The sequence below is a fragment of the Molossus molossus genome, unplaced genomic scaffold (assembly GCF_014108415.1).
Source record: "Molossus molossus isolate mMolMol1 unplaced genomic scaffold, mMolMol1.p scaffold_m16_p_19, whole genome shotgun sequence".
Taxonomy (NCBI): domain Eukaryota; kingdom Metazoa; phylum Chordata; class Mammalia; order Chiroptera; family Molossidae; genus Molossus; species Molossus molossus.
The window spans coordinates 15,414,154-15,441,054 of record NW_023425354.1 but is presented as its reverse complement, the minus strand read 5'-3'; the positions used below and the strand labels follow the sequence as shown (position 1 = coordinate 15,441,054).

General features: G+C 52.1%; 1 protein-coding gene across 2 annotated transcripts in view; it reads right to left on the bottom strand.

Annotated features, from left to right (window-relative positions):
• The window catches only part of YPEL2 (yippee like 2), a 56,733-nt gene extending 31,303 nt beyond the window's left edge, over positions 1–25,430 (bottom strand). Inside the window, exons 1-3 of one of the 2 annotated variants that reach the window (XM_036268502.1) lie at positions 25,378–25,429; positions 23,716–23,776; positions 5,036–5,348 (exon numbers count right to left, since the gene is read on the bottom strand). In XM_036268502.1, coding sequence (XP_036124395.1) covers positions 5,036–5,152 — 117 coding nt within the window. In that variant the 5' untranslated portion in view covers positions 5,153–5,348; positions 23,716–23,776; positions 25,378–25,429. Of the gene's footprint in view, positions 1–5,035; positions 5,349–23,715; positions 23,777–25,377 lie in introns of both variants that reach the window. The other variant, XM_036268503.1, reaches the window with a different exon arrangement.
• Between the last annotated feature and the right edge of the window lie 1,471 nt (positions 25,431–26,901).

Sequence of the window (26,901 nt, the reverse complement as noted above, 5' to 3'; positions counted from 1 at the left end):
ATAAAAATACTAATTTTATTGAATTGTGGTTTTTATAAAAATCATTGGCATATATCCATTGGATACCAAAAATCTCTTAACTGATAAAATTAGAATTCAAAATATAATTTGCAAGAATAATCTAAGTGATATCTTTTTTAGAAAAAAGTTTTTATTGATTTTTCAGAGAGATAGAAACATTGATTGTCTGCCTCCTGCACACCCCCTACTGGGGATCGAGCCCACAGCCGGGCATGTGCCCTGCCGGGAATTGAACCGGGACCTCTCAGTCCATGGGACAACGCTGCAACACTGAGCCACATGGGCCGGGCTAAGTGACACATCTTATTGTGCATGTTCTTTACGGCTTATTCTGCTTGATGTGGCACAACAGTCACTAACGCCACTGAACAATCCAATGCTGTAACATTTTCTAAAGTACTTCGAGAAAATGAATTGAGTCGATTTTTAGATATTCTGTTCCTGTATTTTTTACATGAGACTTTCAGGACATAAATAATTGCATTAATACCCTGGAGAGTTAGTTTTATTGTACATTAAAGACAAGCTGGTGGGTGGGAGGAATTAAGAGAAACGGACCCGAAAGGTAGTCAGAATGGGCCAGATCTCTGTACTTCCATACTGGTACCCCTCCGTGCACACCACCTCCAAGGCACTGTGTTGGGGGTACAGGTCTTTTTGAGACTCACTGGTATGGAACACTCGTGCTCAGAAGCAGAGCTGGGAAACTGAGGCAGAGTGGGCCTCTCAGCAACTATGAGACCCATACAAGGCTTCAGAACACCTTGCTCCCTGCCACTTTCCTCAGAGTGATGACAGCAAGGCTTCACCTGCTGTCCAGGCAGGAGGGGACACCCGAGCCACCACTGGAAGCCCAATGGAACCCCACAGGGAAAAAAAGAACACCCCCCTAGAAGCTCCCCACCACAGCAGCAAACACACGGGCCAGCGCCCGCCCCGGAGCACAGCTGAGGGTGTGCGGTGGCAGGGCGGGCGGGGGCAGAGGCCGTGACCTCAGCTGTCACTGCTGGCCTGCGGCCGGTCTCCTCCCGAGCGGGGCTGGGCTCCATGCTCGGCAACTCTGGGAATTCTGTATCTGCTACCAGATGACAACTGACCTGAGCGTGTGACATAGTAGAAAACCGCTTGGGAGGGTGAGCAAAGGATTTCTTCCCGTCACCTTCACTGGACCCCAGAGCCTCCGGCACTGCCTGCCCTCCAAGGGTCCACCACACGGGAGCAACCAGAGTCTTGAAATGAAGCCACTGTCCCTGGAGTGGGACCGTGATAGATACACCCAATTCACTATGCCCAAGTGGCCTTCTCCACGATGCCACGGAGGGTCAGCAGGCAGGGGAGGAGGGAATGACTACGGACAGGAGGTTTCCAGGGAAAAGCTGTGCGGAGATCCAGGTTTCCATAACAGGACCCGCTGAAGTGAGCATTTAGATGGTTCTCACTCAGGGCAACTAACTGTTCCAATCGAAACCACTCTTATTTTATAGCCAAGGTATATTTTTATCCTGGGACTTGCACCACTAAGCAACAACAGTGTGAGCAATTCCTCATGCTGACTCGGAACACTGCTGCACGCAGCCGCTCCAGCGCCTAGACCACAGCACTCCCGAGAAGGAGATTGTGGGACGCCTCAGCACATTCCCCAGATAGTTCTGTCATCGATTCGGGGCTCTGCACTCCCCACCCCAGCCCCCAGCCCCCAGCCCCCAGAGCGATGCTGGTACCTTTCTGCAGACACGCACAACTTCGCTGTCGATTTCTTCTATTGCATTTTCCTCTCTGTCTAATTCCTGGACTCTATGGTCTAAAGTGAAAGTATCTTGGCTAATCGAAATCTGCTTGGTGTCAGGCAGGAACAATACAATCCCCCCCACCCCCCCACCCCACCCCCGTGCCTTTCCTTTTTTTTTTTTTTCCGACAGCAAGGCCAAGAGAAGCAGAGGAACCACTTCATACTTGCATAGAGTTTTCTTTGATTTGTTAACCACCCACATATCCATGATCTCATCCAGCCTCATAACAACCCAATGAGGTAAACCTGCTCCCCCCACCCTCAAAGAAGGTGCACCTACCGCACAGGACTGCCATGGCGCTGGCACCCAGAGAGCGGGCACATAGCGCCGGCTACTTGGCATTAGACGCAGCCAAGACCACCTCGCTCCTCTGATCAGTGAGAAACTGGGGATCAGTGGGCAGGGGATCAGGCACCCAGGGCCCTAGGGCCCTAAGCAAACTGGGAAGGTGGAGGATTCCTCACACCACATGTCAACAGAGCCCTGATTGTTTAACACCTGACAACTACACGTTCCCATGCAGGCTCAGCCAACAGGACGGGAGCTGCGGTCCTGGTTCCGTCCCCAGTTCTCCGCTGGACACACACTCAGCTCGAGTTCTCTAGGCCTTGTGTCGCCTTCTCCACAATGAAGGCAGCCCCCCCCCCCTCCCCGTTTTTGTTTTTGCTTTTGCTTCAGACAGAACAATGGACTGTCAAGCTCCCCGATGAAAGGCTCCATTACAAGCACCGCGTATCGTTTAATTACACGGCTGTTCCAGTTATCTGCTTCCCGGCGCCCAGCTCCCACTGGGCAGACTCTGAAAACGCATGGGAGATTGTGTCGAGAGGGGAGAACAGGAGAAACATTCTCTCCCTGAACTTTCTTACAGGGAAGAGAGGAACAAAATGAAAAGAAAGGCCCATTTGCCAAGGAGGGGGCTGGGGCGATGATCTTTCCGTGAAGCGGACCTGCCTAAGAATCTATAGATTATTTTAATGCCGGGGGTGGCTGTGGCGTGAAATAAAGGAATCTTTGTGCGATGCCAGCCACGGCTCCCTCGTCCTTCCCCACAGGCAGGCATTTAACCCGACTCTTTAAATCATCAGGCTCTAATACGCCCCATCTGTGCACCAGTTGTGGCCAGTGAAACTGAAGCCTGTGCTGACTTTGGCCTGGATTCGTGAATGAGCCTTTCTGCCCCAAAAGGCGCAGGAAGGAGGACAGGGGGCCAACCAAGTCTCTTTTGCTCATCGCTTGTCTTCTCCCGAAGCCCAGGCCCTGGCCATCCATTTATTTGATCATTTATTGGGCTCTTGGCACGGGTCGGATTCTGACCCAGAGAAACAAAGCCGGCAGGAGGTGGCCCAGGTGGAGAGGGAGACGTACGAGCTCCTGGGAGGGGACGGTGAGGAAGCAGGGCTGCTCTCGGCCGAGGCACGGTGGCCTGCAATCCCCCCACCTGTATCTCCTCAGGGGATGCTGCTTGCTTCCAAGTGGCTGAGCACAAAGCGAGGAACTGGCGGGGGCCCTAACTCAAAAGGTCGGCTCTGCCAGAACACCCCAGGCCCTGTCCACCAGGCCGGAGGCCAGACACCACCTTGAAGGCCATTCCCATCTCCACGTACTCTCATCGCCCTCCCACAGGCCCACCTCTTCCAGAACCCCTCTTGGACACGCTCCGTCCTTGCTCTCTCCTCTGAGCCTCTAATTTGAGCTCTTGGACAACATTTATAAATCTCGACGTCTCCATCCATATAAAATATGACTATTATCACCTACTTTAAAGGCTTCTTGCAAAGGTTAAGTGAGACGACCAAGTGTCGAGAGCAGTTTTTAGTACACGGAAGGTGCTACCACACATTTCACCGGTCCCTCCGTTGCTCGGGAATCGGAGCTCTGCTTCCTGGTATTAGAAAAACGTCTTGGCTCCCACTTCCTCTGGAGGATTTTAGAAACAGGACAACTCACATGTTCCCTCCGAGCTTGCGGGCACTCTTCCAAAGCAAAGAGGACCGATTCCCGTCCCCCCTCACTGACACAGACTCCCCACCCAAACGTCCAGACTCTAGGGGTTCCCAACAGAGCCAAGGAATCTGAGACAAGATGAGTGAGGTGACAGAGAAGGAAGCTACAGACCGGCTGGAACAGAAGGGAAAGTGGGCCAGACGCCAGCGCTCTGAGGGCTCCGGGTTCAAGCCCTGTGGTACCCCGAGACCTGGGAGAGGCCTAGGAGGAGGGGTCCGCCCTCAGCCCTGATTTAAGGATCCCCATACCTCACGTGGTTGCTCAGGCAGCCTCCTCACTTCCTGCCCAGTCGGCCAGCTGGACGGCACTGCTCTAGACTGCTATCCTTCACCCCGCCCTGGCGGGGGCTCCCGGGCCACAGGCAGAAAAAGCGATGCCCCCTTTTCTTACAATTTTTTAAAAAACTTAGTCTGGGTCTGCATAAAGGTTTCTTTCTTTCTTTTTTTTTTTTTTACTTGAACGGCATGCAGTCCAGGTCCCGAGGAAGGAGGTTTGTAAGGGAAACGTCCCCATGATCCCTCTGCTTTCCATGCAGCCTCGTAAAACCTGTTCCCCCTGCCCCGGGAGCCGGCCGGGAGGGAAGAGCTCCCCACAGGAGAGCCGCACAGGACTGCACGGCGGAGACCGGGGTTCTTTCTTTATGAACAGCACCCCAGCTTCAGGAAGCCGTTGCTGAGGCTCCTCCAGAAAACGGGGCTCCATTTCGACGTCTGACTCGGACCCAAGGCCGTGCCCTGTCCCCTCACGTCAACGCCCTGGAGATGCCCACAGGCCAGTGAGCCAGCCCTTCCTCCATCACTCTGGTCCTCCCCAGCATCAACAGTCTCACGACCCCGGCCGGCAACATCCTGTCTCATCTCAGCTGAAACCCGCTTTCTTCACACTTGCTTCCCTGGCAGGCAGTGTTCCAGCGGGTTCGTGGGCCAGGCCGGGTTCGTGGGCCCGGCCCGAGGCTCCACTCCCGCCTCGGCCCCGCCCCTCGGGCCTGCCAGCTGGGGTGACATCTAACTTCCCAAGAACAAACGGAACCAGCACGTGTCTCCCCAGCTCAGGCAGCTCTCAGCTGGACGAGCCGGCCGCGTGGGGCAGCCCTCCCTGCGGAGAAAACCGGGTGCCAGTGTCCCGGGCTCTGAGGGAGAGCACGGCACCCTCTGCGACCGTAGGGGCGGGAAGTGCCCTCCCCCGGGAAGGCAAGCAAGGCCTGCAGGGAGGTGTACCTTGGAAATGAGTTCGTCGTGATTGGCCAAGTGGGCTCTGCAGTGAATGCAGCTGTAGGTCCGGTGGCAGGAGGGCAGATACGCCTGGAAAGTCTTGGATCTTGTCATCTTCACCATTGGCGCCGCGGAGCGTGGGGTGAACTCTGGGGTGGCCCACGGGGCACTCCCACAGGACGGGTCGCAGGGGAAACACCGGAAGACACAGGTAAAGGCCGTGGTTTGGCAGGGGGTGGGTGTGGGGCGCGCTCCACACACTGCGACGTCTTCAGAGGAAGGGCCCTCAAGCAGAGGTCTCGGGCTGGTTCTCAGGAGCCTGCAGTGCCAAGACAGGGGGCATCGTTAGAAATGGATCTGGGCTTCCTGCGAGGCAAGCAGAGTCCAGCTGCCACCGAGAGGTACCGTTCATAGGATGAGAGGACCCGCCTTCTGGTTCCTGCACTGTGTCAAGACGGCCCCTGAAGGAGGGAGAGCCCACTGGAGAGCCAGAGCGGCTGCTTCTCCAGAGCTGGAGACAGGGCTTCAGCCGTCTCGGTGCCCTCCACCACCCAGCCCACTGGCATGATCGCCCTGCTAGGGAGCCCTCGGAGAGGCCAGGCTTCAAGATGCGCAACTTCTCGCCCCCGGGAGAGGACGCAGAAGGGCCCCTCTGTGGCTGGAGTAAGGAGAAATCCAGCCTCCACAGAGTCACTACATCAACAGTCACAGGTGGACGTCCCATCCACTTCCACATGCCAGGGCTGCTCCGACCCCCACCCGCAGAGACAATAAGCCCCGCACCACCCTTTGCTGGTGGGCTAAGCATGGGGTACAAAGGATCCAGTTCCCAACCAGCAAGGTCCCCCGTGGCTGGCCAGCTTTTTTGGGAGAAGTGTTTCCCCTTGCTATATCTTGCCTAGAAGTAGATATGCTTAGTACATTTTTTAAAACTCAAGTGAATAAATGAAAACAATGAAATAGAATCCTGTACCTAAAATTCACAATGACAGTGAATTTTACCAGAATTCCTCTTCAACCCTCCAACTCCCCAATGTTCATCCCACAGTACCAAATATCTCTCCCACTAGAGCCTCAGCTCTTTTATTCTGCTAGGACCCAAGAACACTGAGACCGTGGGTGGCTCCCAGGGTACGTCCAAGTGGAGGTCTGAGGGCCCCGCGGTCTCGGACGCACTCTGCCTTCTCAGGCCCCTGCCCACTCCCTGAGCCTCGCCAACAGGGTGGTGTTCCCACCTGCCCACCTCCAAGATGAGCCACATGTTAATTAACACCTGTATCATGCTTTGAAGATAAAATAATTTAGAAAGACGGGAGGAAGACAAACGAAACCAATCTTCCTTGCTGGATTATGTCTGGGATCCAGCTGGGTGTCTAGAGAGAGTGCAAATCCTAGTTCTCCTTTTCCTCCAAACCTCACTGGAGTCCAGTCCTCCCCAGGAAGCTGCCCTCCCCGACACCCCCCAGCAGCACTCACTGAAGGCCCTCTACCCCTGGGGCTCTGCACCCTCCTGAGTGGTCAACGCCACTCACCAGCACTGGGCTGAGGGACAACTACCCCTTGTCCTTCATGTCCCCGTGCACCCCGGAGCCAAGCAGGCTCCACGTCCATGAGCGTCCAACTGTTGAAGGAATTCAGACCGAGAGGGGCCCAGGCACAATGTCTTCCCTGCACAGTCTATGTTTAAAGGTATGAAATCGGGTTAAACTGAACATTATAGAAATACTTGATGAACGTGGAGGTGAGAACCGACTGACCCAGTGGTAGGCGCCTGGCCATAGCAGGACATGAGGCAGGAAGATCCATGGCCCTCGGGTCCAGAGCCCCTTCATCCCACCCTGGGCACACTCTGGAGTGGGCGAAACCAGAGCCCATGGGGGACCAATGCTGTTCGGTGTGGAAATGTCACAGGTGGTACGAGTCAAGTACCCAACTTGGGGTACTGGGTTTCCTGAAATACCCTTGAACTTTCCAATAGTCCGGTCCCACTCTCAGGAAGAACACGCGGAGGAAAGGAAGGGGCGGCAGGGCGGGGTGACGAATAGAGGAGGCAGGGGAGCGAGCAGGAGGCTCGCCCAGGCCACCCGCTTCCGAAGTCCAAGCCTGAGCTGCCCAGCGGGGAGCACGAGGAGCAGGGAGGGCCCTTCAGTCTCAGACACTCGGGGGGACCAAAGGGAACAACGGCTGCCAGCCTGGGTTTATAGAGCAGCCACAGGGTCTGTTTCCTCACACACACAGCTGGCTGCTAACGCCGCATTTCCCCAGACTAGAATGATTTCTTCCCTCACTCCTCCTCTATAGGAAACGCCAAAAAAGCTCAGAGGCAGGGGTTTATGGTTTTGCTCCACTTCAAAACTGAACGCCAAAACTTCTTCAAAGCTACCTTCTGAGCAATAAGCACTTATACAGTCTGTGTTACATGTATGTCCCATGCAAACACATGCCCACGCACACACTCACCGCACACCTCAGCACTGAATGTGAAGAGACAAAAGAGAAAAACCAACCACGTCAGCAACATCCCAGGCTGCTGGTGCTAGGAAAAGCCCTGGAGAGGCCCCGCCAGTGTGGCTGTGGCCTGAGCGTTGTCCCATGCGCCAAGAGGTCACTGGTGCGACTCCTGGTTAGGGCACATGCCCAGGTTCAATCACCAGTAGGGGGCGTGCAGGAGGTAGCCGATCGATGTTTCTCTCTCTCTCTCTCTCTCTCCAAAAACAATAAAAACACATTTAAAAAAAATAAACAAACAAAAACCCCAGAGAGCCCAGCCAGCAGGCATCAGTCTGCTGCACCCAGCCACTGTCTTCTCGCTCTTTCGCAGGAGCGCACAGGCACCCATGGGCTGGCTCCTGCCCAGGGAAAAAGGCACGTGTCCTGCTGAACCGTGAATCTTGTTCAGCTGGCGCAGGGCGAACGAGAGGGGGGAGGGGGATGAGTGAAGAGCAAGGGAGGTGGGATCAAGACAGGGTCTTGGTGCTGAGAAGAAAGGAGAGTGAGAGGAAAGCAGATGGCGGCCAGGGACGGAAAACAATCCCGTTACCACCTTCTTCCCTCTTGGGGGGAAATTTTAAAAGCTTCTTTGAGTCCTGGCCGGTTGCCAAGTGGTTAGAGCATCGGCCCACGGACCAGAGAGACCCAGGTTCGGTTCCCGCTAAGGGCGTGTACCTCGGTTGCAGTTTGTCCCTGGCCCAAGCTGGGGTTGTGTGGGTGGCAACCAGTTGGTGTCTCTCTGTCACATCGATGTTTCTCTCTCTCCCTCCCGCTCTATCTGAAGATAAATGCAAAAATGTCTTCGGGTGAAGATAATAAATGAATGAATAAATAAAAGCTTCTTTGAATCAGTTGGTAGGAAGCAATATAAAACAGTTTTTTCTTTTTAAGGAAGAAACAGAGGGTGTGGCTGCAGAACTCACCCACTGGGTACCTGTTAATAGGGCTACAGGCTCCCAAGTCCAACTGGTCGAACATACTGTGAAATCCAAACTGATTTCCAATAATAATCAAATGAGCTCAATAGTGGAAGCCTCCGGGCACATGTACAAATTAAACCCCATTTCCAGTGGAGTGATAATCCAGCACAGTGGAAATGAACGGGAGATTTGCTACCACCCCCAGCTGGCTCCCGCTGATCAGCATGGCAAGAAAATATGCAAACTATTATGATTAAAAACAAAGACCTTCGATGCACCACTCTGAGAGCCAAATGCACAGGGAGCGCACACCGCAAGGCTGGCCACTGGACAGGCCTGTGCAGCGGAGGCCGCAGCGGCAGCTGGGACTCCGCGTGGCGCCTCTGCGTGTCCCCAGGCTGGAGGGTGAGGGATGAATCCTCAGGCGCGCCATGAAGGACCTCGAGAAGAACGTGGGAAGAAGGCAGTACTAACTCACATGGCCACAGAAACTGAGAGGGTGGAACCACAGGGGAAGTAACACCTCCAACCACAGGACGGACTGTGCTAGGGTGTTGTTCCCGCAGGGTGCTTGGTAGCTGGTAGGTAGACTGCCTGCAAACAAAGTGCGCTCTGGAATCACACACCGGTTCTACCCCTTTCTGGCTGAGTGACTGGGGTAAGTTATTCAACCTCTGATCCTCAGCTCTCCCAGCTGATCAGCACCAACCTCCACAGGGAGCTAGGGTTAAAGGAGATGATGCAAGGGCACGCACGAGTCCTGGCACACGGCCCTGGTAGGCCCGAGCTTCCTTTGCCCCTAAATCCGCCCTCTGCATTTCGGCCAGCACTGACCATGTCACCACTCTCGTCCTTCTGAAAGGCAACACAGGGCAGCAGGGAAGGCAAGTTCTGGAACTAGACGTGGATATTTCGAATCCTGGTTTTATCCTTTACTAGCCGTGTGACCTTGGACAAGTTCCTTACCCTCTCTGGACCTCACTTTCCTCATCAAAAAATGGGGAGTATCTTCCTCATAGGACTCTTGTAAGGGTGCACTAAGTGAATGCATGTCAGGCGGTCAGCTATGCGCCTGCATGCAGTCAGTATACAGTCAGTTCCACGCGTGTATTACTGCTGACACCACCCACCACCGACACCCATAAACGGCTTCAGACTCCTCTCCACCACGTCTTCTATACTCCACTTACTGCAATGTAAGGTCAACCATGCGTCAGGAACTCTAAACGTTCAGATTCGGCATCCAAACCCTCTGTGGTCCCTCCTAATGCACCACATGTGCATGTCCCCCTTGCATGTCCTGGTCACGCTGTTCCCTCAGCCTGACACGCCCTTCCCACACTGTTCCCCAGGCCCTTACCTGTCCCTGAAGACAAGCTCAACTGTCACCTCAGCACTGGACTCACTGGCCCCTTCTCTGTGTGCATCTCTTTTTCTTTATTGATTTTTTTTTTTATCCTCACCAGAGAACATTTTTGCATTTATCTTTAGATAGAGCGGGGGGGGGGGGGGGGGGGGGAGACATCGATGTGAGAGAGACACATCGGCTGGTTGCCACCTGCATGACCCCAACCAGGGTGGGGACAAACTGCAACCGAGGTATGTGCCCTTAGCAGGAACCGAACCCGGGACTTTCTGGTCCGCAGGCAGATGCTCTAATGGCTGAGCCAAACCGGCGAGGGCTTCTTTATTGACTTTAGAGAGAGAGGAAGGGAGAGGGAGAGAGAGAGAGAAACATCGATGAGAGAGAAGATCGACTGGCCGCCTCCTGCATGCCCCGCTCTGGGGATCCGGCCCACAATCATGTGCCCTGACCGGGAATCGAGCAGGCGACCTCTTGGTGCAGGGGCCAATGCTCAACCAGTGAGCCACACCCGCCAGAGTGCACCTCTATCTTAACACTTACCCTTCTGAAAGTGAAATTACCCTTTTCTGCTTCTGTTTCCTCTACTAGAGATCAGCTCCAAGAGCAGGAACCATGTTTTAGTCATTCGTCCCCCTTGAACTAAGCAGCACAGGGCACACACTCCCTCTGCTTCTCATTGGGCTGCCGGCTAGACCAGTCCACCCACCCAGGTGGGGAGCAGATACGACTGAGCCCCACTCCCCTTCTTACAAGTGATGAGCTGGGAGGAAAAGTTACTCTGGGTCCCCTATTCTTCCCCAACACTCCCCACTCAGGTCCTGGGCCGAGACGCCCAGAACTACAGTTTTTCTGGGCTTCAGGTGAATTTTTAAGTCCTACGAAGACCTGGCATTGGCCGCTATGCCCACTCTTTGCATTCGCAGGGTCTGGGGAAACATACATATAGTCCAACTTTTCCATCTCTCACTCACTGTAGGAGTTCTCAGAAGCCTGCGAGGGCTTTATGGCAGCTTGAAGGACAGGTGTGGGAGCGGGACCAAGTCTGTCCTGTCCCACCATCGGACAGGACAGAAGAGAAGCCCTGACTGGAGGGAGTACACAGGGGACAGCAGTGGAAAGGGAACAGACCAGCCATTTCTGGAACCGGGCGACAGCATACAGACAGACAGATGGCCGTGGACACAGCCTTGATCCCGGAGGACTGCCCTCCTTCCCCATCCCTGCTCTGACACGAATCCCGAACCCCGGCCAGGGAGCAGAGAGACCCGGGCTCCCTGGGCTGCCCAGTCAGAGGAGTGGGTGGCAGTGTAGTCCAGGGGTGGGTACAGGATGGGAGGCACATGGACTGGGGTCCAGTCGCGGCTCTCACTAGCTGCATCACAATGAGGCAAGATGCCCGAAAGGGCGTGACCACAGTGCGTGCCCTACGGAGGAGGCAGGAGATCATGCAAGGGGAGCGTTCAGCACAGCACGAGGCCACGGTCAGTGCTTAATAACCTTGATTGGCTGTCACCGTCCCGACCGGCAAGCGTGAAAAAGCACAGGGACTGTTTATTCACAAAGCCCCAAAATGGAGCAATGTTCCTGTCTTCTAGGTTGACTCATAGGTGGTTAGAGGGTTAGGACCCAATTTAATCCACTTAAAGGTGCACTGTGGTTTAGTCAGGTTTTTGTGGCTTAGCAGGGGATCTGATACTATTGCTATGTCATTCCAAACAGACCACTCCATCCCTTAGTGCCGCGGACAAGCTACCTCTGCGGTCTGCATTGACTCTACTAATCCCAGGATGAAACTACTAATGAGAACTTTGCTGAAATGCCCCATTAAAACTGCCATGAGCCCTGGCCGTCAGCTGTTTGGACATTGTCCTGTGTACTGAAAGGTCACCAGTTCGATTCCCAGTCAGGGCACATGCCCGGGTTGCAGGCCCGATCCCCAGTACAGGGTGTGCAGGAGGTAGCAGGTCAATGTTTCACTTTCATGTCGATGTTTCTCTCTCTCTCCCCCATTCCTCTCTCTCTAAAAGTCACTTTTTTTTTTTTTTAAATCTTAAAAAAAATACCGTCTTTACACTGTTGAAAAAAGGCTGTGGTCGCCCAGCCAGTGTGGCTCAGTGGTAGAGCCCACGCACCAAGAGGTCACCAGTTGATTCCCACTCAGGGAACATACCCAAGTTGTGGGCCAAATCCCGTGGGGGGCACGTAGGAGGCAGCCAATCCATGTTCTCTCTCATTGATGTTTCTATATTTTCTCTTCCTCTTTCTTCCTCTCTCTCTAAAAATCAATTAAAAAAAATTTTTTTTTAAAGGCTGTGGTCATTTAAAACTGCCATGAAGCCTGGCTGGTGTGGCTCAGTGACAGTGTCGACCCATGCACCAAGAGGTCGCACTTCGATCCCCAGTTAGGGCATATGCTCAGAGGCTGGGGGACATGCAGGAAGCGGCCAATCAATGTACTCTCTCATCAATGTTTCTCTCTCTCTCTCCCTCTTTCTTCCTCTCTAAAAAAATCAATAAAGAAAATAATTTTAAAAATATATAAAAATAAAATAAAACTGCCATGAAGCTGATGTGCAAGGCACAGAGGAAATTAAAGTAAGTCATTGTGTTTCATAGTTCCCCACTTTATAGCCCTGGACCCAGGGGGCACTTCAAATACATCCAGTTGATAATAAAACCCAGCTTGGATATTCAAGAAACCACTCTCTTTCGCAAACAAAACCAACCATTCGCCTCTATCCTGGACACAGGGCCTCGTGGTTCCGGGAGGACTGTCTGTCAGATGACAGTCCTACACCCTCTCCAGCCTTCCTTCAGCTCTTCCAGTCCTGTTGTAACGATTCTCTGCCAGCTGAATCCTGCCCCAGAGCAGAGTATCCATCCACCGACCTTTGATCTGTTAAGACCTTGATTTCAGCGAGGTCACAGAACATGCCCGTCTCCCAGAGTCCACTCAGAGGACGCTGCTGGACTGCAACAAAAACATGGGCAGCTGCCAACATGCCAAGTCCAAACACTTTGCAACATCTGTTAACCCAGCAATGCATTTACCGCACGGCCCTTAGTTCAGCACTATGCTTGGGGAGGCCCCACATGAGGCTCGCATCTGTCTGCACATCTGCACGGAGAAAAAGGCAGTGCCCCTTAACAATCCTGAAACGTGCGTGTAATACACTAGATACTAGGTAGGAATAGCTGTTGATAGCTGGCTATGAAGAGATCAGGTATCTCTTTGGGTTGTTTCTACAATTTCAATAAAATAATGTGGCGCTCCCCCTCTCATGAACACGCCTGCACCCTTCCTGCCCCGACACCCCCCCTTTTCCCGCTTCCTCCCAGGTGCCCCTCCTCTGCCCTCCTCTCTCTCCTGAGCCCCAGGGGCCCTTCTTTTGCTTCTGTAACTTGTTTCCTGAGCCCATTTCTCCTACAGCTCACTTCTTTTACCTCTGTGGCTTTCCAAATAAACTTTCTCTTATTATTAATAATAATGGTGATGATGTAAAAAAGCCCAGATTATCTGTCTGAAGCTAGGTTACCAAGGACACTTGTTTGAAGTTCACCGATGGCTTCCTTCTCTTTCTTACACACAACTCCTAGCTCCAAAAAGGGGCTTAAAGTCATTCACAAAAACATAAACAACCCAATACTATTAAAACAGGTTAAGAAATTAGGGTAGGAGGAATAAACGAAAAAAGGAGAGTTAGGACATAGAAATGCATGCGGTTAAGTGGCTAAATATTTACTAACTTTCAAGTGTACATCTGGCTTTCGGCGCGCCACAGCAACCAAGGCAGAAAGGAAAGTAGCAGTTACATGGTTTATATCTCCTATAAAATATAAGCATCTTGGTTGTCCAGGATGTGGATTTTTCTCAGACACGTTCTCCTACAGGTGGTTGTCGGCGACGAGTAACTCAGTGGACAAGATCCCCAGCGCACCCCGAAAGTTCCTACCATGTAACCCTCTTGCCAGACTGTTCCTCCATGAAAACAACACAACAAACACCAAAGGGCAACACAGTGACCCCTGATGGGGTCAAATCAGGGCACCCCCAGAGCACGGCTCTCTGACGGTGTGGCTGGACCTGGGACGCGGGCTCCCGGAGGAAGGGAGAGCTCAGGAGCCTTCCGGCAATGCTCCGCCAATATCATTCACCACCACCAGGCTTTTGAGTATCAGAGACATGGGCAGCCTCCACCATGCTGCGTCCACACACTGATACTCCTGAGTGTGAACACTACTGGCCCTGGTGCTGCCTTCAGCTCTCTCGCCCGCGGCTTTTCCCTAAAACTGTCCCTTATGGGCCGCTCGGTGCCTTCCCACGTCTCCCTGCGGCTCTTCCGTCCTCCTCTCCTCGAGGGGCTCCGTGTGCCTGACTGCTTTCTCAGCTACACCCTCCAATTTTCTAACCTCTGCCTCCCGCTCCTGAAACCTGGGTCTCTATCTGGGGTCTAGGATGACCCGTCAAACCACACTCGTCCGAAGCCATCACCACCTCTCTCCCTCCCTGGGCTCCTATCACCTTCATCCTAACTCTATTCCTTCTTCCCAGAGGCCCAGTTGCCCAAGCAGAAATCACCCTTTATTCTCTCTTCCTTGTCATACTCATCTGTCCCCTAGACAGCTGGTTCTGCCTCTGAAATCCAACCCCCACTGCCACCCTCCGCCACCGCCAGCGGCACTGTGTGAGCCAGGCCTCTCCTCCTGAACTACTGTAACAGCTTCCCAACCGAACTCCCTGACTCAGCGCTCACCTCTCCAGCCCATTCTAGAATTCTATTTATACAACACAATCTGATCACATCTCTCTCAAGTTTCAAAACCTCCGGTGGTAGCCTAGCAGCCTGCAGGACACAGCCCACACCTCAGGTGGCTTCAGGAACCCGGTGGCTTATCTGCTCTTCACCTTCCCACCTGGCTCCAAACCTGTTTCCCCGGCAGACCGGGCTCGCTCACTTCCTTCTCTCAAGTTGTGTCAGTCTCTGCAATGCCTTATCCTACCTGCCCTGCTGGTAAGTGCCTGCTCACCCCTAAGCACAGCCGGTGGCCCCCTTCTTGCAGCATGCAAAACACATGCCCCCCAGTGGTCTTTATCACAGACTGGGAATTCTTCACCCACCCCCCAGCCCCCAGTGCCATGGTCTGCCCAGGACTCCTACTGCCCAGCACATTAGAGATTTTTTTTTTAATTCTCACCCGAAGATATTTTTCTATTTATCTGCAGATAGAGTGGGAGAGAGATGGAGGGAGAAAGGGAGAGAGAGAGACATCGATGTGGGAGAGACACATTGACTAGTTGCCTCCTGCATGACCCCGACCAGGCCGGGGACGAACTGCAACCAAGGTACGTGTCCTTGGCTGGAATGGAACCCGCAACTCATTGGTCCACAGGCTGACGCTCTAACCACTGAGCAAAACAGACCAGGGCCTGAGTTCTTAATAAGTGTTAACTGAGTAAAATGAAGCGTCATCAGTGAAACCGTGCTGCCCTACGGAGCTGGTATTTCTTAAATCTCCTTACTTAACTTTGTTCCTATCCAGGACATTTAAAATATCGAATTCTGGCCCTGGCTGGATGGCTCAGTTGATTAGAGTGTCTTCCCAATGCACCAAGGTTGCAGGTTCGATCCCCAGTCAGGGCACATGCAGGAGGCAACCAATGGATGCATAAGTAAGTGGAACAACAAATCAATGTTTCTCTCTCCCTTCCTCTCTCTCTCAAATCAATTTTTAAAAAAATCAATCTAATTTTGGACATGACATGAGGTTCATGCTCCACACAGTTCGGAAGACAGCAAACTGCTGTGATGTCGACGCACCGGGACTGGCAGGAGCCTAGGACTCAGTACTGTGGAGCCGAGTCTCCCAGAAGCCACAGCACGTGGACCTCCGGCGATGCACTGGCTGCTGTCTGATGGCAGAAATGTTTCCCACTCCACCAGCCCTGGCCCTTCACACCATCTCTGTGTGCCACCTGGGGCAGCTTTCCCGGAGGCCCTCCCCAGGCTGGCTGACTTCTGGGCCCCTAGAGAAACCCTCAGACAGCCAACCCAGGAACCTTCTTTCTCCCAGGGTGGTCCACACAAATCCCCGAGGGCAGCTTCAGTTGCTGCGCTAACAGACAGTTAGAGAAAAATGAAGTACTGGGCTTGGTTCAGGCCAAGAAGGAAAGGGGTTCGTGAAGACTGCCTCTGCTCCACATGTACCCCGAGACTGCCACCCTCAGCATCAGCCCTTTGTTTTGTATTCGGCCGTGCTCAGAAATAATAATCCTGGTTAAAATGATTATATTTTCCCCACAATCTGGGACCCAGAGAGGGACCGGATCCACTCCTCTGCCCCCAGACACAGCTATTCTGGACTATAATGGCAAACAACCATCTAGAAGCTCAATAAAATCACATCTGGGCAAGCAGGCTGAGAGAGGCGGCCAGTCTTCAGAAGCTCCTTCAGCAGGGAACCCTCCCCGCGGCCTCCTCCAACCCCACGCAGCCGGGCCCCGAGTCCACACGCGGCGCTTTCACAGTCGTGGCTATATTTTTATTGCAGCAATTATTTGATTGTCATCTGTCTCTCACACCCTCAAATATCAAATGTTATTTATTAAATAAATGACTGTCCTTTGGACTACGGGCACTGCGTGACCTTCATTTCTCTGTAACTGCTGCTCCCCAGGGCACAGCTGGGGCCCCAATTAGTCACAAACCATCCATCCCCGATCTGCCAATACGAGTTCATTGTTCAGCTGTCAGCATGCCTTTGGCTTTCCCACTTTAATCTCCCAATTCAAATAAATCCAGACTCTAGACTCCGACATCTGCGGCTGGGCTCCCTGCCTTTCCACAACTGGAATTTGGAAAATTAAACTGAAAACTCAAGAGAAAGAAAGGGCAGAGGCACTTTCAAAAGAACGCCTGGATGTCTCAAGTCCCAGCCTCCACCAGGACGAAGAGGGATGTATTTTGTTCTGGGAATTATTAGACGGTCATCTCGTGTGGCCATTTCTTGAAGGAGAGGAAAAGGAGGAGGGTGGGAGAGAGAGGGGCTGATCTAGAGCAAATGTCTGATGGCCCCTGTTATGGGGGCGGCAGACAGGTTTTAGTAAGATCCCCTCTCTCTTCCTTTCACGCCTGGCACATCGAGGAGGGGCGGGGGGCTATGCGCAGGGCCAATGCGGCTGCTTCATATGATCTGAGAAACCTCCACAGAGCTCGTTGTTTATGGGTCAGTCTTTTCACTGGGTGGTGAGCCACTGCTGGCCAGAGACCAGGACTGGTTAATCATCCCTCATACCCAGCCCAAAGTCTGGCTGGCAGTAAGAGCTCCCAAAAGCCTTGGTGGAGAGGTAGGAAGTGAGGGGAGGAGGGAGGGAGGAGTCACCTGAGGCCCTGCAGCAACAGTCAGCAAGCCTCCAGGACGCTACAATTTACTTTTTAAAAAAGTTTAAATGTGTGTTTGTTGATTTGAGAGAGAGAAACAGATGAAAGAGAACCACTGATGGGCTGCCTCCTGCATACCCCTTACTAGGGATTGAGCCTGCAACTGGGACATGTGCCCTGACCAGGAACTGAACCTTCGACCTCTTGGAGCATGGGACAGATGCTCAGTCCACTGAGCCACAAGGGCAGGGCCACAATTATTCTTTTCCTATTATGGGCCCAGGAGGGGGCAGGTGCTCGCTATGCATTATCTCAGTTAATCCTCATGACAACCCAGGGAGGCAGGCATTGTGATGACCTGTTTGAAAGTACCAGAACCAACATCTGAATCCTGGGACCTCCCCGTCGGCCCCTCATGGCGCCCCTCATGGTCCTTCCACTCGGAGAAGCACAGTCGGTCTGAATGTGCACCCTCGGTTCTGGAGCCGGCTCGAGCAACAAGCAGCATGTCTCCCAGAGGGAGCGTCTACATCAAGTAATTATGGTGCAAAACAAAGACGTTAAGTTCTCTTAAAACATTTTCAGACTCTCAGGGTTGGCTCCATGCTACAGCTTTTAATTACAGAAACCTGAGAAAACAAATGAGGGAAGGGAATAACCTGACCCAGAAGGTGGATCAACAGATTAGGCACAAGAAAAGCTCGTTTTCTCAGTACCTTCCTGCTACTGGGATAGGGCTTTCGGCTGCAGTCCCGTGTGGGGTACGTTTTCCCTCAACTCCTGAAGCAAACAAACGAAGAATCACATAAGCGAAATGAACCAAGAGCCCCGTGTACGTTTCCACAGTGCGTATTTAGACCATTAATACAGCACATACCGAAAGAGAAGTCATGTCTACCTTGTGGTCCATTTGGCAGTGGGTCAGTTTAGGGAGGGATCCCCAACAGACAGGGACCGAAGTGGTAGAAGAATAGATGACACACACAGGAGTCACACAAACAAAAGAAAAGGAAGTGGCAAACGGAGAGAGGAAAGGAGGGCAAAGGTCAAAGAAACCAAGTGGCTGGTTTCTGCCGGTGGGAGCGACTACCTCAGTCATTTGCAGACCTCAGACCTGTTGGGTGGGCTGCAGCAGAAAAGCCCGGGCAATGTTTCCTTTGATTATTCAATGCCTGCTTTTGTTAGATGCCCCATCCTGAGCACTCTGCTGACTGAGCCCGCCTCTGGCTGGGCTAGGAATGCTCATGGTAGCCAGGCTGGAGGAGCCCTAGGGACAGCCTCACTTCTGAGGAAGCCTACTCTCTATGCCAACTAGCCACTGCTCACAGGTCTTCATACTGTGAATGGAAGCCACAGTCCACGTCCACGGAGTTGCTGAACTGGGGCGGCATCCAGGCTGCTCTGCACAGCTCCGGCGCCTGCTAGACACCCCCTCGGGTTCACACTGCTGCGGCTGTGCACTGTTCCCTCGGAGTGTCCCCGTGCTTACACCCTCTTCCAGCCTCGTCTTCAAAAGGCCTGCCCTCGTGACGACTTTAAACTCTACCCGGTACTCTGGTTAGTAACTAACACACATGCCTTCGTTGCTCTCAGGGGCAGGGGCCATATTTTAACTCATCCTTGTCTCCCAAAGGTCTTCTACCTGTTCAATAATTACCACCCAGGAAAATAAAACAAAACCCAAGGTTGAGTTTCAGCCCCAAGCCAGAGGTTCCTCTTCTCTCAAAATAGAAATCAAAATTTTCCTGACTCAAGCAGAATGTGTTCCAAGCCTACGTTCTCCTGCTCCAGGTACTCCCAACCAGAACACCCTGGGAAAACAGAACAAAATCAGTATTTCCTATAACTGAATGCCTCATCAGACACAATAAAGCCGCGTTCTTAGTCCAACCAAACGCAGCCACTGTCCACACCCAAGAAGACCCTGTCTGAGCCCATCTGCCATCTGAATATCAAGCCTTCTTTCCAGGAGATCAACAGACAGACTCGAGAACTCCAGACACTGGAGGGCGTCTGCACTCTGAGCTGGCAATCTGGTTTCAGATCAAAGCCACTGAGTCTGGATACACCACATTCTCAAGACCTCAGGGGCGGGCTGGGTGCCCGCACAGGGGGCGGGCGAGCACGGTGGCGTCGCTGACTCAACCAGGAAACAGATGTGGGTGTGGAGGCAGCACCTCACTGGCAGAATGCTCCTTTGCCCCATCGCAGAGAGGAGGTAGGCTCTGCCTAGCATTGAGACATTATGGGATTTTTAGGTTTTTAGTCAGGAGCTGGTATTTTTCCCAGAATGTACAGGAGCAGAAAGAGCCCTGGGCCGAAGAAACAAAAGGTGTGGTTTATAGTCTGTGCTTTGCCCCAATTAGCTCTGTGTCTTAAGTTAAGTCCCTTTTCCTCTTTGAGCCAGCCTCACTGTTTATATCTCTAACGTGGAATACCTAAGATAGATGTTAATACCCAATCCGGCATATATCCAATTAATACAAAGTTATAAATCAACTTGAAATTAGGGAAAATAAAAGTTACGAGGTTCACACCAGAAAAGGTTAGGATGCAGGACCCTACAGTTACTAAATTCAAGCCACAAATTTGGCTTTGTGCTTCCTGGCAGCCAAAGCAAAAAGAGAAACATGATCAGCTATAAATTTCCAATTGTCCAAAGGAAAATCATTCCAGTTCCTGGGAAGAGGCAAAGCTTTTCCTGGAAACTGATTCTGAAAGAACTTTCTCCAACTCACTTTTTAAAGTTGCAGCTTTAAAAAGTAAATCCTTATATGAAACGTAGTATCAGCTTATATATAGCTCCTTCAGACAGTGTACCTCCATGGAAGCAAAGGGCAGACACTCACCACAGGGAAACCATTCCGAAGGGCAGAGAGAGATGCCCCAGTGAATAGCTCTCAGCTATTCAATCCAAGGATAAAAGAAAGAATGGCCAGAGGAGCAAGTAGATAACATTTCCTTCCCCAAACTTCTATAAATATTATTTCTTCCATATGGATACTTATTTACAGTTGTGCATTTCTAACTTCCATTCCAGTTCTGCGAGATCTAAGTGACATTTTTAGTCTTCATTTACACTAATTTAAGATTCTGTGGATGAAAAGTAGTTCTCTGGAAAGGAACCTTACAGGGTGATCTCATCATAAATTCCTAACAGGTCATGGTGGGTAGTCACACCTCAGACATACTTTTTTTTTATAGTAAAAGGGTTTATCTTTGACCGGCAGGTATGGCTCAGTGGTTAAGCAGTGACCCATGCACCAAGAGGTTGCCAGTTCAATTCCCAGTCAGAGCACATGCCCAGGTTGTGGACCTGATCCCCAGCAGGGGGCGTGCAGGAGGCGGCCAATCGATGTTCTCTCTCATCAATCAAAGTTTCTATCTCTCCCCCTCTCCCTTCCCCTTTCGATAAAATCAATAGAGAGAAAAAAATTTTTTTTTAAAAACCAAAAAGGTTTATTTTTGCCTTAAGCATGCCCTGTCCATTGTTCTTGAGCATCTAGGTTAACATACCTTTTAAATCACCACCCTCAAGAGGGCACATAAACTTAACTGCCCTGTAACCCAATCCCAGCCTTGCTTTCTCCCACCCAATCTTCCTTACATTGGCTCAAATAAAAAAATTCCCTACAGGTTTACAGGTTCTTTTGCTGACAATTTGGTAGTTTTCACTTCTTAATGCCCATTCCCATATCAATGGATTGGGAATTCCTGCCAAAGAGAGGGAGAATCTAACTATTAATATTGGTGGTGTCACTAAGAGCTGACACCAAGTGCCCAAGTGCCAGGCTCTGAGCCTGGTCTCTACACATGCTCTCCTTTAGTCCTCCTGTCAGTTCCCTGTGACAGCAACTATTATTAGTCCCATTTTATAAATAAGGAGCAGGTATTTAGAGGATTTTAGCAAACTGCCCAAGATCACAGAGCTAACTATTCAGATTTTCTGGTTCCAAAGCTCAGGATTTTAACCATACTTATAGAGCCTCCTAGTATTGATGAAATGTGATTACTGGTAGAAATGCTTGTGTTGTTTTCCCTCTTGAGAATAAAGCATCAGTTCCTACTCTTAGAAACTCAGCTTTGGCTCTTCAGTCTCTCCTTCCTTCCTTCCAACAACAGACAGATATGTTATCCAGGGCTACTCCACGCCAGAGAGCAAGACAGATGCTCTGGAGCTTCCAATCTAGCCAGCAAGTAGACCATGTATTTCCAGATGGTATTCCAGTTCTTGGAAAAAATTAAATTAAGGGGGTTTATGAGAGGCAGGGAGGGGAGGAGCTGTTCTAGATAATTGGTCAGGGAGGGGCTCTCTGAGACCCAAGTGGGAGAAGCCAATCATGCAAAAATTTGGATGAAAGGCATTCTGGAAAGAGGAACTACCAGTAGTAAAGGCCCAAGGACAAAAACAAACCTTCCTCGTTTTAGAAACCTCTCGGTGCACCTGGTCTGGAGCAGACCAGGTGCGGCCTGGCAGGCAATGAGGAGGAAGGCAGGGGAGAGGGCAGGGCCCTCAGGGGAAGGAGTTGGATTATGACTGAAGGGCAATGGGAAGCCACTAGAAAGCTGTTAACGGGAGCAGCATAATCCAATTTACTTTTACACTGCTCCCCGCCCGCCCCCCCATGTTCTCAGCGCCCAGGGAAATTCAAGTAGGTTTGGTTCTTTAAGATGAAGGTAAAGTACCATCACCTTTTATTTTGTTAATTATAACATCTCTGAAAACTATCAACTCTCAAAAATACCTTTAGCCTGCAGGCCCTGGCGTTCCATCACTGAAGGCTCAAGTTAAAAAAGATGCTTCCTTTTCCAGAGCTTAATACCCCCTCATGCTAAGAATGCAATTGTCAGGGCACCCACTGCTTTGGTCCACAGACCCTAGGGAAATGCCAAGACACTAGACAAAGGAAACTGATCTGATCCTCCACTGAATGCACCTGAACGTCTCTTCCCTCTGCTTTTCCTATCCTAGGATATCCTATCCGTTGCCATCCTTTTGTTGCTTTCTTTTTTCCAGAGGCTCAAAACTAAACATTCTGTGTGAGCTGCTTGATCCAAACTGAGCATTACCAAAGTTAATTTCAACAATCCTACCATTAGTAATCCCATATAAGGCATACCTTTGGCTGAAAGGACCACAGTTCAGTTTGAATTTGGAGAATTCAGCTCTTTTTGAAGCTAATATGCAGCTTTGAGTCAAGGAAATTTCTTTTACCAACACATGAATGCATCAGATTTGTGTGTTTGTGCTTGAAGGCAGAGACAGACAGAGGTAACGGCATCAGAAACAGGCTGACGAACAAATCCACATGCAGACAGGAGCCCACAGGAGCAGAGCTGAGCTGTCACCACAGGAAAGAACCAGGGCTGAAGTAGGCAAGGAGGTGGGGAACTGTGCCTCTTATTAACAACTGTTGACAGACAAGCTTTTGACACTCCTGCCCCGCCCCCTAAGCACTTCCAAACAAAAATAAAATCATCGGCCTGCCCCTCTCCCAGGCTACACAGCTAGGAATACCAAGATATTAAACAGTTAACCTCTTCTTCTGGCCATCTGTTAACATCCAAGGCACAAGGTTTATGTTGCAAACTCAAAACCATTAAAATAGCGATCTTCACACAATCTGTGAATAGTACAGCTAAGTCATCCGCACTACACATGACCCCAATCCCGCGCACCTTAAAACATTCAGGGGCACAGAACAGTGAACAGCAACCCTCAAATGGGGTGGGTGGGGTTAGGAGGGAAGGGGCGTCTATCTCTTATGGCCAAGCTTCATGACAGCTGACACGGAACACACGTACACTGCAAAGCCTAGGCCACTGTGACTAGCAGATGAGTCTGCATAGTGTGGGTCATATACCTGACTGAGGCTTTGCATACTTCACCTCCAAGTTAATACCTTTCATTGTTCATTGCCTGCAATTCCCACTAGCTCAGGGTTTCTTATCAACCACCTGCATCACAATCTCACGGCCCATTTATTAAAAATGTGCCCCACTGAGAATAAACATCTCCAGAGTGGACTGGCAAACTGTATTTTTAAACACTCCCCAAACACACATTAAGTGTAAGAACCTCTACCCTACAGCAATGTCTCTTCAACTGTGGGCTATGAGCTATTTGGTCAAGAAGTCAAATGAATGGGTCATGACCAGCAGTTGTTGTGTTTAATCAAGTAGACAAAAATTATAAATAGAGTACACCACAGGTATTAAGGACAAATGTTTCCTGGAACTTACTGCAGTTTGGGACCTCTGTGCAGGGATGTAAAATGTATTCCTTACTGGGGATGCCACTCTAAGTCTGAAAACTGCTCTCATAGAGGGAAGAAGGAAAATAGTCTTCTGTGTATGATGTTTAATTTTATATTTTCCACCACTAATCCCAAGCTTCTTGATTTCAGTTCAAGCACAAGATATCAAGACAGATCCCAGTAATGCTGTTATCAAATCCTAAACTGATAAGGCAAAACCAAACTGAGGGGGATGAACCCAAAGCCCCTTTCTACTCCTACATGAAACCCTTACCATTGAGCTGGACAAGGGACAGTGTCAAAAGGAAGCTTGCACAACTCTCCTCAGGCTGGACCTGTTCCTCGATAAAAAACAAAACAAACAAAAAAAAACCCTTGTAGCCACTCATATCACAGTCCAGAAGAATTAACATATTCCTCACCAGGGCAGACTTGCCTCAGGATTAAGTGCCCAAGCAGTGAAGGAAAGGCTGGGCAGAACTCGCATTCCGGTCTGGCCCACATGTGAAGCCCTGTGGCAGTGATTAGGTCAAAGGAAGGCCAGGGAAGGTTGAATCCAATCCCACTGATTACAAGGCCAAATTCTCAGAATCAAGAGCACTGCAGAGCATCAACCATCTGAGGTCAAGTCCCACCCCAAGCCAGTGGCATGTTTACCTTGGGCAAGTTGCTTAATTTCTCGACCCCCCCCCCCCCCCAGGTCCCTTGCACCACTAGCTTTCTGTGAGCAAGTGGGATCCAGGGTGGCAGTTCCTTCTCTGGCCCAGTGCTCTAGGATGGGGGCCCCATGTTGCACGTCTTGCTGGACCAGAAGAGAAAAAGGGAGGAAGGGCAAGGAAAAAGGATGAGAAGCTAGGTGTCTTGTTAGCCTTCAGACTCACAAGAAGCCAGGGCTCCTTGAAAAGAGCCTCAAGACTCCAGGAGAGCATATCGGAACAGCAGGCCAGAAAGCAACCCTCCCCAGCAAAACCCTGAAGCAGTTTCACGTGCCATTCACAGCAGCCACTGCAGAACAGAGAGAAACGAAGGACACTCACTCACTCAGCTTTTTAAGTAATTGTAAACTGAGAGTGAAGTCGGAGGTGGCAGTCTCCTGGGCTGGGTCCAAAAGAACAGGTGGTTTCCCCAGCTCCCAACGGGAGAAAGGCCACTACGTGGGTAAAGACACCCAGAGGAGGTCAGCGGCCACGGAGGGTGAACTTGAAGCAGGGAGAGGCCGGGCTGCCCCGCAGCGCCAGCCCTGGGAGGTACTCGCTGCAGAGGCCCCTACATTCCGCCCGGCAGGAGCGAACTCGCGCCCACCCCCTTGGCAAGGACGCTGGGGAGGCGCCGGGAAGCAGCCAGGCAGGAACTCGGCTGCGGTCACTTCGCCCGGGGCTGGCGAGCGCTCCCGGGAGTTTCGAGGGCGGCCAGCCCCACAGGAGGGGGCCCCCAAGGGCGGCGCTCCAGGACCCACTGTCTCCAGCAGACGGCCAGCGTCACCCGGGACAGAAAACAGCCGAAGTCCCCGCGCTGGCCCCCCCGGAGTCCGAACCCACGGAACTAGGCTAAGGAAGAAGCAGCGACCGCGTCTCCAGGTCCCCTCGGCCAAATCGCACACCCCAGACTTGCTTAGTTCCCCGAACAGGTCCCGGACCCGAGGACCCCACGCCATCTCGGCTCCCTCCGCGGGACACCGCCGGCCCGGCAGTGTTTGTAAACAAACCGGTCACGTGGCCCCGGCGGCCAGCTCCCCGCCCCCTGCGCCCGCGGCCCCCACGGAGACCCCAAGCCCGACTCTACCTCGGCCGGGCTGGGCAGAGGGCGCCGCGCCCCGCGCGGTCGGGCTGGAGGGGCCACCGGACCGGTGCCCAGTGCTGGGTGCCCGGCGCTCGCGCTGACAGCGCGCCCCATGCCCAAGCGCGCCTGGCCTGCGCCGCGCTCCCGGTCTGCTTACCCGGCAGCAGGCTGCCCCGTCCGGCCAGCGCCGGGCTTGGCTCCGCGGGGATGCGCCGCAGCAAAAGACCGCCCGGCTGACTCCCGGGCTCCGGGCGCTCTCTTAAAGCCACAGTCTCCTCCACTGCCGCCGCCACCACTCCGCATCCCTCCGGGTCGGGCCGGGGGCTGCCCTGTGACGGACGCGCCCCCGCGCCTATCCCCTCCGCTCAGCACATAGCAACACGTCGCGGGTTGGCTCGGCACGGCCGCAGCCATCCACCCCGAGCCAATCAGCGAAGGACGGAACTCCGCCCCCCGCTTCCCCTACCCTCCACTCCCCCACCCCTCGGCCCTGGCGGGGCTTGGGTGCGGGGAGCGCTGTGAGAGTCGGGTCTGGCCCCGCGAGGCTCCGGCAGCCGAACCTGGCTACACAAGGCGACTGGCCCGAGGAACGGGGAGAAAGGATGATGAGGATGGGAGAGCTCTCAGCGCCTGGGAGGAGACCTTTTATTTGGGTTTGGGATTTGTCCCCAGGTCAACACTGGGATTCCCAGAACATGGGATAGGGAGGTTGTATAGTGCTTCTGCTTGGAAGTCCAAGACAGTAACTCTCTCCTTACACCGTAGCCGTCCCTAACCCAGAGCCCCAGTTACCTGAGGAGGCCCTCAGATTCCCGGGCGCGGAATTTAATAAGATAATGCCAGCCCAACCCGGCCCCACCAGGCCCTACTCAGAAGCAAGGCAGTTCCCATCTTCTCTTGCTCTGCTAGAAACTTAGGGGAGCTCAGAGTGGAAAGGAGGCTTTAGGGAAATTGGACGGCGTTCAGCTCTGTATTTCTGCTGCTTTTCCAAAGGCTTTAGAGAAGGAGGGTAGATAACAGGTTGGTCAGTGACCAGAGGGGAGGAGTCCACATTCTGGGTCAGTGGGGTGGTGCTTTTCAAGGAACTGAAGGTTAAAAAATAAACCCAGGGCAGTCAGGAAATTCAGGGAGGCACCAGGTGGGTGGAGTGGGGCAGCTTCCCAGCAGGAAAACAGGTCAGTTTGAAAAAGAGTGCTGGCAGAGGTAAGGGGAAGAGAGCAGCCCAGCCTTTTCACTTGGCCACTGAGGCTCCTGCAATTCCTCAAAGACCAGAAATGAGAATGGGACTGGAGTGGATCCCCTGGTGGCTCAAACTTCATCCACAGCTCCACCCAGCTGTCTTTAAAAGATATTTGATTTAGTTAACATACATTGCATTCAAATTGTATTCAGTTACTATAAGTTGCATGGTTGGGTGTGAATCCAGTCCGAATGTTAGTAAAAACTACAAAACTACCTCAAATACATCACTGTCGTACAAGTGTATCAGGCTCAAATTTGCAGTTGCAGCAAAAGTAGGAGCACCATGTTTCTGTTCACAGTGGTCTAACTTCAAAAGTCTAAATTGGGGTGGTGGGGGGAGGCTTTTGAGATAAGAAAGAATCATGAAAAAAGAAAGGTTTAACACTTAAATCCTTAACTAAGAATGTGTGATGGATACTTTAGATTATCAAGAGCTTGA